The sequence below is a fragment of the Synchiropus splendidus genome, chromosome 11 (genome assembly GCF_027744825.2).
Source record: "Synchiropus splendidus isolate RoL2022-P1 chromosome 11, RoL_Sspl_1.0, whole genome shotgun sequence".
NCBI classification, from domain to species: Eukaryota; Metazoa; Chordata; class Actinopteri; order Syngnathiformes; family Callionymidae; genus Synchiropus; species Synchiropus splendidus.
In genome coordinates, this window is record NC_071344.1 from 5,083,299 (window position 1) to 5,094,898 (window position 11,600).

The 11,600-nt window shown below is 45.9% G+C and overlaps 2 protein-coding genes across 2 annotated transcripts; one reads left to right on the plus strand and one right to left on the minus strand.

The window, feature by feature from the left end:
- The first annotated feature begins 147 nt into the window (after positions 1 to 147).
- On the plus strand, positions 148 to 10,096 carry si:ch211-203d1.3 (protein phosphatase Slingshot homolog 3). The gene is made up of 17 exons (XM_053879587.1): positions 148 to 292; positions 1,209 to 1,357; positions 3,344 to 3,381; positions 3,447 to 3,612; positions 3,821 to 3,936; positions 4,020 to 4,088; positions 4,694 to 4,759; positions 4,933 to 5,115; positions 6,297 to 6,390; positions 6,446 to 6,574; positions 6,708 to 6,754; positions 6,827 to 6,973; positions 7,036 to 7,236; positions 7,980 to 8,190; positions 8,466 to 8,546; positions 8,621 to 8,716; positions 8,780 to 10,096. Exons 2-17 carry the CDS (start codon positions 1,310 to 1,312, stop codon positions 8,927 to 8,929), a joined length of 1,842 nt encoding a protein of 613 aa, XP_053735562.1. The 5' UTR covers positions 148 to 292; positions 1,209 to 1,309; the 3' UTR covers positions 8,930 to 10,096.
- Positions 10,097 to 10,239: 143 nt separating this feature from the next.
- Positions 10,240 to 11,331, minus strand: mrpl18 (mitochondrial ribosomal protein L18). Its single transcript, XM_053879618.1, has 4 exons — positions 11,109 to 11,331; positions 10,870 to 11,038; positions 10,468 to 10,702; positions 10,240 to 10,406 (listed from the first exon to the last, which is right to left on the minus strand). Exons 1-4 carry the CDS (start codon positions 11,191 to 11,193, stop codon positions 10,329 to 10,331), a joined length of 567 nt encoding a protein of 188 aa, XP_053735593.1. The 5' UTR covers positions 11,194 to 11,331; the 3' UTR covers positions 10,240 to 10,328.
- Positions 11,332 to 11,600: the final 269 nt, after the last annotated feature.

Genomic DNA, 11,600 nt, shown 5'->3' on the forward strand with positions numbered 1-11,600 from the left:
GTAAATGAGTGTAATATTTCTCTAACTCTCAACCGCACATTTGAATTGTCAACATTCAGTCGGACAATAATGAAGGCGCGTGTAGGGTTAACGAGGATGGACGTCATGCGCAGACGGCGTCTCGCCTGCGCATGACGTCACGGTGCAGTCAGTCTTGCCTCCTCAGCTGGACTTGCAGAGGAGGGCGGAATAACCACAGTCCGTAGTCCTCGAGGTACAAGCTCGCAAGAAGAGGAAGACGTTGACGTTTGATATTCTCGACTCGAGGAAGGTGTTTACTCTCTGTCCGCTCGTAAGTATCACACTTTGGAAGTGCAGCGAGCGTCAGCGGCGTTTGTTGACCGCGGTCGGCTTGTTGATATCCAGCAGCGAACATCGACGTGTGCTCAGCTCGCCAGTCAGGAACAAACCAGTTCGATATGGTTCCTCACATGTTGACTGCTCTGGGGTGTTCTTCTGCTTCCACTGAATATGCATATTATCATTATTTGTATTGTTTCATATACGTGGACAGTTGTGTGGGACTTCCAGCTCTGATAACATAGTAGCCGTTCTGTTTTCTCCGGACCGTACTTGTACCTCATTTAACCAGATTTTTGGCTGGTTAAGACTTGCCTTGAAACCATGAGCTACATTAGCATGTAGTTATGCATTCATTTTTCTTTGATGTAGTTGGTTGTGGTGAGAATAGCACCGCTGTTCAGCAGGATTTATCGAAGTGTAAGATATTTCCGAGAGGTCAGGTCACAGGGGCAGCAGTCAAAGTGAAGAGGCCCAGACTTTCCTCTGCCTGAAAAACTTTCACTCTCATTGTGTGTATTGTTCCGTAGGTCAATTGAAACTGTCGGAAGAATCTCTTGTAGAACTAAAACTTGTATCAGCATGTTCTCTCTCCAGATATAGTAGCTGTGAATGCACTGTATGAGTGCAGTTGATGTAAGGGTGGCAGCATTCAAATTCCTTCCAGAGGCAGTTACCCCTGGGACAGATCCACAGCCAGGAAAATCTTGGGATTCTTTAGTCAGCTGCCTGAAATAGCTGAGGAAGTCTGTAAGTCCTGATTAAACAGTGATCGTTGCAACGCGGTGTTGAAGAAGAAGCAGTAGATGGACGTCTTTGTTTTGCACACCTTCAGAGTCAAATGTCACCTGGGTGTGATGGCAGAGATTCCTTTCGTGCTCAGTGTGTCGTATCTCGGCTGTTTTCAGAAAAGCAAGCAGAAGGCGAACCTCTGGGCGACACAGTTGCTGTGGAGGAACGAGTGGATCCTGTCTGTGCCTGCTGACGTTTGCAGGTTGACTACTGAAACATGGCCCTGTTGACCCTGCACAGACACCCTTCCATCTCCACCTCACCAGTGAGTGAAGCGCTTCTTCTGTGTGTGTATATATGTGTGTGTTAGCAAAGCAGAAGCATTGATCAAAGTATTATTAGATCACGTGACCCGCTCTGCCCCTCACTCTCTCTGTTGATCATCCCCTTTCACCTCATGTTGATCTCATCTACTGCGCCTCTAACTCTTTATACTGTCTTCTAACTTGTCTTCTCTTTTGTTTCTTCTTCTCTGACCCCTCATCGTACCTCTCCTGGCTCCTGCACACTTCTCTTTACATTTTTCTCTTGACTCTGTCTGGACTTGTCAGTTGCATAACAGGTAACGTTGCTGTGTGCGGTTTCTCTCCACCTGCGTTGCTATTGCTGCTGCCTTCCATGCTTTTATTCTCTCTCATTTTCAGTCCATCTCACATTTTCCTTGAAAACAGTTGGGGCATTAGTTGGTATAATTTGAGGGTGCATTCAGAGCTCCACGGAAGGCAAACATTTCAAAAATTCCTAGCATCATCAATGGATTACATTATAAATATACAGGTGACAGGAATAAGATTACTGTGGTGGTGGCTTGCTGGCATTGTCAACCAGAGAATGTTAAGTAACCCAACTGGATTTGTAAACAACACAGCTTAGAAGTCTGATGAAAATACTTCAAATTTGTACAAAATGTGTGTTATTATAATGAAATCTTCATGAAATTGTTGCCTTGGTCAAAGAATATTAGATTGAATGAGTCTGACTTTGAGAGTTTCTTATCACTAAAAGGTGAATTTCACTTGTGTTTGTTTAGCTGTCTTGCGAGAAACCTCTCAAGGCACCATCTTTAGGAGCTGTTCTGACAAGCCTTCAGCGATAAGCCACTATCAATAAATCTAGAGATCATTCATGATAACTATCACAACATGGTTGATCCTCAGACGTACATCTGTTTAATTCAATGAATGAAAATAGCTTTTTTATTATTAAAAAAACACATTCCTGCTTTTCTTTTAGAGCTTCCAATGAAAAACAAAAAACATTCTGCAGATTTTTATCCTTTAACATCCAGTTTTAATAAACAAATATGGTATGCTTTTATTTTAGAATTTGATGTAGTTTTAGCTTTGTGTAGAATTCCATTCCACATTGGTTGATTCAAATCTGAAAATGCCATGTAGTTTTGTCAATAAAATAACACGGCCTGTTTGCACACTAGAGTCTCTGCATTTGATCAGTCTCTTTACGTCCTCTGACAAACAAGTCTGTTACGTTCTGTTGAAATGTTATGACCTTTCAATCCTTTGTGTGCTGTGATGCTAACTCGGTTTGCTCCATAAATTCTTTATCTTATCAAGGGCATTCTCAAAAGCAACACATTATGAAACTGCAATTTGAAGACAGAAATTCAAGTCGATATTTTGGTTACGTATTAACATGAGTGTCCCTCGGGTTGTAATCCTGAACATCTGTTATGACTCGAGTAGATAGGTTTTTTTAAGCCTGTCTGTGTCATATGAATGCGCTTAAAAGGCCATTATCAATTTAATTTTTATTAGACAGATAAATTCACATTCTCTGTCAGTCCTATTTGTTTTTTTTATGCAAAACAAACCTCATCTCCTTAATTCTTAGAGCACTATTAAGGTGGAATGAAATAATTAATAAGTAATAATGATAGAATAAATACATAAAAAAGTGGCAGTACACAGAAGATGGAAAGGATGCAGACAATGACAATAAAAGTAATAGTGGCTAAAACATAAATATATAAGCAAATAAAAGTTCATGAAATGGAGCTTCAGGGGTGTTATTTTGCAAGTCAGTTAGTAGCTGTAGGTGATCCTGCCCAAAGAAAATAATTTGGGTTTTTTTACTTCCTCTTTCACTCAGAGCAGAGTTTTGTGTCACCAGCGATAGTTATTTTAAAGCGGACTTGACTTCCTCCCGGATCTGCTCTGGTGGTCACATGATTGATTGCTGTCGACGACGTTCATGTGTGCATTTCTTTTGAGTGAAATATGATCTTGTTTAGGATGAAAGCAGCCAAAGAAGAGGGCGACTGCAGAAAAGGTAGCTTGTCAACATGGAGACATAAACAATGCAAAAATGATGGAACTAACACGACACCTCTGTAGGGAGAGCTTCGCCCTGGTCAAAGGAGCAGTGGTCCTGCTTGAGGACGGTGAGGGGCTCCATGAGGAGACTCAACCCCAGAAAGAAGATGGCCAATCCTCGGGCAAACAACACAGATATCTTCACGCCATGCTGGAGCACTTGAGGCCAGAGGACAATATCAAGCTGGTGAGAGTCTGGCGTGCCTGCTATCATGCTGATGTCATCGTGATTTAAAAGCCAACCTTTCCAAACATCCCTCACTTCCTTGGAAGGAAAAGGAAAATACACTGGAGGCAATAACACATGACGTTCATTGAGAAACTCCAGCTCCGAGAGGATTCTTGTTCTCTTTCCAGTCTGTCGTCAATGACTCTACCGTCTCCTCTCCGTGCAGGCGGTGCAGCTGGAATCAGCCAACACCACCAGAGTCAGGTACCTGATCGTGGTCTCCACCCTCGCCAACAAACATGAGAGTGTTCTGCTGGGCATGGATTTCCCAGACTCAGACAGGTGTGTGAAACAAAGATGGAGGTGCAGTGTTTCACACAGATAAGATTTCCCACCTGATAGTAGTTTCACTTTTCCGTCCTCAGTGATCAGTGCACCATCGGGCTGGTGCTGCCCATCTGGAGCGACACGCAAGTCTATCTGGACGGAGACGGGTGAGAATACATTTGGATCGTACAGAGCGCTGCTTGTGAAACCACAGAGAACAGTCACTGCTGGCTGAAAGTGTGAATGTGTCTCTATTTCTGGAGCTGATCATGAACTGCTCCTCTCTCTCACACCCTCAAATTTAGCTTTGTTTATCGCGTGAAATCATCTGAGTTTTCATTGACTCTTATTTCCCTTCATATCTTGAGTGTTTGGTCAGTTGTTTGTGTAGTTGGACTGGTAAATGTACCATGAAGCCTGACAGCACATGGGTCATGGGTTCTATTCCAGCTCGAGGGAACTTTGTTCTGAAGCAGCTGTGCTTGTGTGGGTTTCTTCCGGGCACTCCGGTTTCCTCCCACAGTCTGAAAACAATCAAGATAAATTGACGACGGATGATTCAGTCAGCTGGATCAGACTCAGCAGCTGCAGCGGCACCGCCTTAAATGGACATTTGTCAAGTCACTGTGTGATATGAAGAGCTGCCTCTCAGAAGTGTCAACCCTCCAGACCGTTTATTTAGTCGTCTCCCAAGATTACAACTTTAGCTTCAGTTCCTCTTTCTTTTCAGCAGCTCGCTAACTCGTTGCCTCTTGTTTTTCCTCCGCCACAGAGGCTTTAGTGTGACATCAGCAGAAGAAACCAGAATCTTTAAGCCGGTTTCAATGCAGACCATGTGGTGAGTGTAACACATCAGAGCTGGAACACAATGGCTGTTTGTGTAATAGTGTTGCAACCAAATCTGCAGTTCCTAGAAAGTCTTAATACTGTACTTCTGAGAGGAAATGCTCAGAACTAGCCAACACCTTGAAGGTCAGCTGACTAACAGCAGTGACTCTGCTCCTCCTCAAGGTCTGTGCTACAGGTTCTGCACAGCTGCTGTGAGCGGGCTGTCAGGGCCGCACTGATCCCTGGTTCTGGCCTCGACTGGGCCCAACACTATCACCAGCACATAGAGTCAGACCGCATTTGCCTCAATGAGTGGGAGGCCATGGATGACCTGGAGTCGGTCCGAAAGGACAGCACTGGACAAAGGTAGGGGTGAAAACTGGAAAATAATAAATAATAATAAATTGTGGCCAATGTGACTGATGAAAGGCCTACTTCCTGTGCTGCGGTGGCTGAGTGGGAGTCGCCCCGCTGATAGCATCATGTCACATCTCGAGACACAAACGAGAAAGTTATGTTTCTGTTGCATCGTAGTGAACAAAAAACAATGCATAAGACAAAAATGTCAGAGACTATGCCAGTTTTATAGTTTTACTCTGACTCCAGGAGAGCCACATAAATGCAGTCAAAGGGCCGCATTTGGCCCCTCGGGCTGCATTTGCCCAGGTCTGTTCTAGAGTGTTGAAATGCTTTGTTTCTTTTCTCTCTCGGCTGAAAAGGATCGGGTCTCTTCAAACGGTCAGAGGTTAAATCACGTTTCTGCCTCGGACGTATGACATGCTGAGTCAACCCGTGTCAAGCAACGCTGCAACAGACATGGTTATTCATCGGCGTCTGCTTTGAACCCTTGTGGGTTAGGGTTAGGGTTAGGGTGACGCCTCTTCTCACTTTCTCCAGCAAGTGTCCCTGTGGTTTGCGTTTCTGTGGTCTGATTTTGTTACACAGATTGATAAGTTTGCTTTGTCAGACCGGGTCACACATCGGTCCACTTCTAAGGCTTGTCCTCTGACTTTAGATTGACCTGAACAGTGTATGTGTCTTGATGTCATGTCACACTTGGACTTGAAGTGCTTTCACGTCACATAGAGTAGTCAGAGAATTTTTGCTTCTCAAAAGCAGTAATGCCTTCATTAGATTTGTGGTGTGTTGTGGAAACCACATTCATCTCAAGTACAATTTAAACGAACCAGCGTAGCAGTACCATCAAAGGCAACCATCTTTTCATGAGCATACATGTGGGCTTGTGGTGGTTTCCCAGCCCGATCAGGAGCATTCATCGTGGAGTCTTCACGCTGCAGATGGGGTGAGAGTGGCGTGGGGATGGGGGAACATTTTTTGGCAGTGCCAGCAGTGAGTCATCTCATGTTCAAAATACCGGGAACGAGCCCAGTAAATCTAGTCAGACTGAGGTTGAAGTGATGGAATGCAGGCTCCCTGTCCAAACAAATGCTCACTGTGGACAAACTACATATCAAATCTGAGAGAAGTCTGGACTGCTAGTGAGGAGACAAATTGACCTGAGTATTTCTGGATTTTCTATTGTGCAGGTCAGAAGATAGGGTGTCCAAGGAGCGGCTCATCAAGGAGAGCCTGAGAGACATCTTACGAACTGAAGACCTGGACAACCTCACGTCTAAAATGGTATCAGCTGCAAGCAGAAGTAATGGGGATCAGTTCATGACTGGGTGTTTTCTAGGTTCACAATGCGCTAAAGTCACGCCTGGGATTTGACTTGAGACCTTTCAAAGAGTTCATTGACAATGAGATCCTGGTCACCATGGCTCAGATGGACAAGCCTTCGAAAGTATTTGACTATCTTTATCTGGTGAGTGCATCTCTCTTGCACAACATACGGCCGACGGCTTTTCTGAGCATGCTGTCATGTGACTTCCTCTTTTCGAGCAACTGCGCTGAGCCAGATACGGCTGAGGTCATGTCACTTTTTCTGTGTCCTCCAGGGTTCAGAGTGGAATGCAGCCAACTTTGAGGAGCTACAGAAAAACAAGTACATAAAAGTGGTATTATTCACGTCTTTGTTCTTGATACTAAGATGTTTTTTGTATTTTGAAATCTTCAGTGTAGGCTATATATTGAACGTGACAAGAGAGATCGACAACTTTTTCCCCGAGTCCTTCACGTACATGAACATCAGAGTGTATGATGTGGAAGCTACCGACCTCCTCGCTCACTGGCCGGACACCTACAACTTTATCAACACCGCAAGGTGAAATTCATCATGAGCTTCTAAGGTGCCAGCAGTAACGTGAGTGTGTTTTGGATGGGCAGGAAGAGCGGGCAAGCTGTGTTGGTCCACTGCAAGATGGGGGTGTCTCGCTCGGCCTCCACTGTTATTGCTTATGCCATGAAGCAGCAGCGATGGCCTCTGGACGTGGCTTTATCCTATGTCCAAGAGCGACGCTCCGTGGTCAAACCCAACGAAGGCTTCCTGAGGCAGCTGCAGACCTACAGCGGCATGCTCACGGCGAGGTCTGACGCCTGTTACGTCCCTTGTTATTCATGCCTCATATTCATGTACTAACTAAGGCTGGGACTCTCGCGTGTTAGTTTTCATCAATTCATTTCAGAAAACATTCATGCAAACCAGGGATGTCCTGACTTTTTCACTGGGGACCACATGCGTGAAAATGTAAAAGGGCTTGGACCACTTACCAGAAATTAAGCATATAGCCTTAACTTTAGCGTATTAAAGTTAGAAATTTAAATCTGAAATTTTCTGCTCTCCACTTCTACCATTCACTTCTTTGGTTGGGGTACTAGTAATTTCCTCTTGGGTTGTCCTTTTTTGCACGAGCAACTGCCTTGATCAACAGTAGCTCCCCCTGGTGTTAAAACTAAGAAGTGCAATGCAAAACAAAATTTGCAGTGCGGGCCATATTCTATTCTATAAAAAAAAAACCTTCTGGCTGCAGTTGGCCCACGCGCCATAGTTTGGGCGCCCCTGATTCAAAGTACTTTATGCAGAATAAGTTTTCCTCACTAGTTGAAGGTGCTCCACTCGTAAAATCAGAGGATAGAAGCACAAAAAATGCTGTTCTTGGCTCTTCACTCTAAGCACTTAGGTTTATGTGTACAGATTCAACTACTATTCAATCGTGCATGTACGAAATTAATTATAAAGCCTCTGATACATTTCTTTTTTTGTATGGAGTCCCACTTGCAAATACTAACTCATGAAATCAATTGTTTTGCTATTTTGTATGCTATTTTAGTCGAAATAGCGCCCTCTGGAGGCGGAAATCGCGAGACCAGAAGCAGAAGTCTGTGCAAAAAGAGGAGGGAGAGAAGGAGGCGGGTGGACAGGAGGTGCAGGAAGAGGGTGTCGCTGTGTGTGATGGTGAAGAGGAGGAGGAGGAGGAGGAGGAGGGAGAAGAGGAGGAAGACACTGAGAGTACCGAGGAAGACTCTGAAGGAGAAGCTGAGGTAAAATACCCTCATGTTTAAATCAATATCAAGGAGCGTGCTGAAGGTCGGGTCAGATGTTTTAAATGATAACATTCATTTAACTCTGGTTTGATCACCTTCAACGTTTGGTTACACTTTAGATTATGGAACACTATTAGCATAAGTCAACTACTCATGTGTAGCAGCAACATCTCCAATAACCTTCACCGAGAATTAGCAGTAAATAAGCGAGTAATTCGCTTTGATTTGTTGACGTTTCTGTTTTAAATGCAGCCCTGACTCTTCTCACTCAGGTGTTTGAGCCAGAAGCAGAAGCAGGGGCAGCGGCTCCAGCCAAGCCCAGCACGGAGATCACAGTCACCGAGCCTGCCGTGGTGCTGAAGTGTTTCTCACCATCCCCAGTGCTGTTCAAACCAGGTCCATGTCTCACGCTGACTCTCGTCTCCAGGCGCCGCCGAGCGTGAACCGTAGCGGCAGAATGAACCTGTTCTCGCTCATGCAGTCCATCAGCGAACTGGACGACGCCGATGCCTCCTGCGAGCAGGTGAGTCAGCCTGGTGAGATAGGCCTCCGCCACTGTCCCACTGACGCCACTGTGACCCTGCAGAAGATGCCCAGCAGCCCGCGGCGCTCCCCGAGACAACGCAGGCGCAGCCTGGGTCGGAGGGGGCTGATTCACCAGAAGGCCTGCGTGGATGTTTCGCCAGAGCCTCGCAGCCTGGCAGCAGCCGCCGGGTCCCGGTCGCCACTCTGCTGAGGAGAACACAAGTTTGGACACAGACAATCATCTAAAGGAGCAGAGTGACACGCCAAGGTTTTCTATCCAGCTTCTCTGAACTGTCTTCTCTGTTGCACTGCTACTGTATGTTCCTGTGGTGAGGAGGGGGTCACCTCTGGCACTGCATCGCTCCACAGATCTCCATGGATTTACCTCATGTTCACAGATAGTCGTGTCTTCAGGTCAGGTATTTTCATCATCAAACAAATCACTTCAGATCCAATACATCACAGACGGAATGAGATGAAAGATTATTAAAGTGTAGACCAGTTTGTTGCGCTGCATGTAGCCGGATCAAACATCACTTTGAGACAGTATTTATCGTTTCGGCTGCTTGAAGGCATCTATGGCTCAGGATGATTTGAATCCCTGTTAAAGATAAAGATCTGCAGAAAACCAAAGACAGACATGGTTTTGTCAGCAGCCTCTCACATGAGCGCAGCAAATGTTACAGCTCCTTCTCCTGCGTCACATGCACCATATGTGTTTCCTATGCAACTTTATTTTCCGCCGCGTTCCATTCAACACTGTTTTTATTGCGTCTCTGTAGTTTGGTTTCACCTGCTCATTTATGAGAGTATTGGCCTTCAACTTGCTGTCTCGGCGGGTCAGACTGTGAACCAGTAGCTGTATTGTCATGTGCCAAGAAGAGATCCGGTTCAAAGTCCCGATCTAATGTCATCCAGTTTATTGTTTGAGTGCCTTCATCCTGAGAACAATCCCCGGATGTTTCCCTGCTGCGTCACTGGTGGCAGCTGAATGTTGTCTCAGGACGAACTTTAAAGGAACACGGAGGAGGGAGGGGTGTTCACTGGTGTTTCTGCATGTGTGTGTGTGTGTGTCATTCAAATGTCACGCTGCTGAAAAAGCGAGTGCATGTTTTTATACTGCCTGAGAACTAGTTATTTATACGATCCACGCGGTCATGGTGTTTAGTATTTCACCCCGTCACCCTGTTAAGCTGAACTCTTGTCATCTGCATGCACTTTATACTCGCACAGCTCCCACCACCTGAGCCATCGCTGGACTCTGATCCACAAGGTTTTGAAGATGACGTCCTCGACTGATTTTGAACTCGCTCTTGTTTACATCTGGTGAAGTGACTAATAAACTGTTGACTTTGGGAGCTTCTTTATGTGAAACGGATTATTGAAGTGCAGACAAAATGTCTGAGACTGGTGTGAGACAGAAGGGAACACCACACACCATGTGTGGATCTGGAAGAAACACTCCAACTCAACAGCATGTTTCACTCAAAAGAGCCAGAAAAGTATTGCAAAGATTTTATTCAGAGCAAAATACGGAGCACTCACTCTGATCACTCTAACATACATTTGATGGGTCAAGACACAAAACAACAAGCGGTAAAGACCAGAGATCAGGAGCCAGTGTATTTCCTCCTGGGCTCACTGAGGGTGATGCCTCCCTCCTTCATGGCAGTCCTGAAGGTCTGGACCTGTGACGGCAAAACAATCTGAGTAGGAGCCAGTTGAACAGAGCGGGGCGCGTGTACTCACAGCATCGGAGCGGTACGTCCAGGGAATGGCCCGGTAGACCATCCTGGTGATGCCGGCCTGCTTGCATCTGTGAGCCAGCACCTCGCCCACAGCCTGACACGCCGCCACACAGCGGGTGGACGGCAGCTCCTTTTTGATGGCCCACTCCTTCGTGGAGCAGGAGACGACCGGGACGGTGGAGCTACCGGAGAAGACCTCGGCTGTCACATGATGCTGAGAGCGGGAAAACTGTAGTCTGTCAATGATGGAGATTCAAGTGGAGAAATAAATATACATGGAAGAGAAGCCGTTGAGCTGCCCACATTTATATTGAATTCATCCAGAACCGGAAGTGAGTGTGAGGGTTGGGTCAGTTGTTAGTCAGGGAACACACGAGGCCGGTTGCGTGTTTGAACAGCACACCTGTGGTAGAACTCTCTGTGGGGCCACGTGGTCTTCCAGCCGCGGTCCTTGATAGCCAGTCTCATCTGCTCCAGGTTCCTTGGATTCCTGTTGACGAAGGTCTGGTTGACAGCTTCATTTTCATCCTTGCTGGGCTCCGGCTGGGCGGCAGAGCGACTCACACAGCGAGCTGGGTTCCAAAAGGGTCGATTTCATCAAGCACCACAGCGAAATGAGATCGACTTTGAGGTGATTCTTACCTGAATGACTTGAGGCGACCAGCGGACTTTGTCGAATATGACCGAACAGCAGTCGGAAACTTCGCCGGATTCCACTCACAGCCATCGCTTCTTTAACTAAACAGCAGGTCTGCGCGACAGTTTTATCTCGACATGCCACTGGATGTCAACCTTCCCTTCAGATTAAAATGCCTTCATGCACAACATTGACATGTCCGACGCCATAGTTGACATTCGAACTACTTCCGAGTCGCTGGGTGCGACTGTCAAAATAGTCCGGAATAAACATACGTTCCGATGTCAACGTTCCCGAGAAGACAACATGAGCGATTGTTTTTGCGATGGAAATCACATTTTCAAATCCATTAGAAGTCCCAAAAAAGCGTTACCGGTGTAGCGTACGGAGTAAAACAAAAAGAAAATAAAATGTTAATGCTTGCATTTTAATGAAAAAAAAGATGTACGTGGATGACTCGCACGCACATGAACTGTTTTTCAGCATCATAACAACAC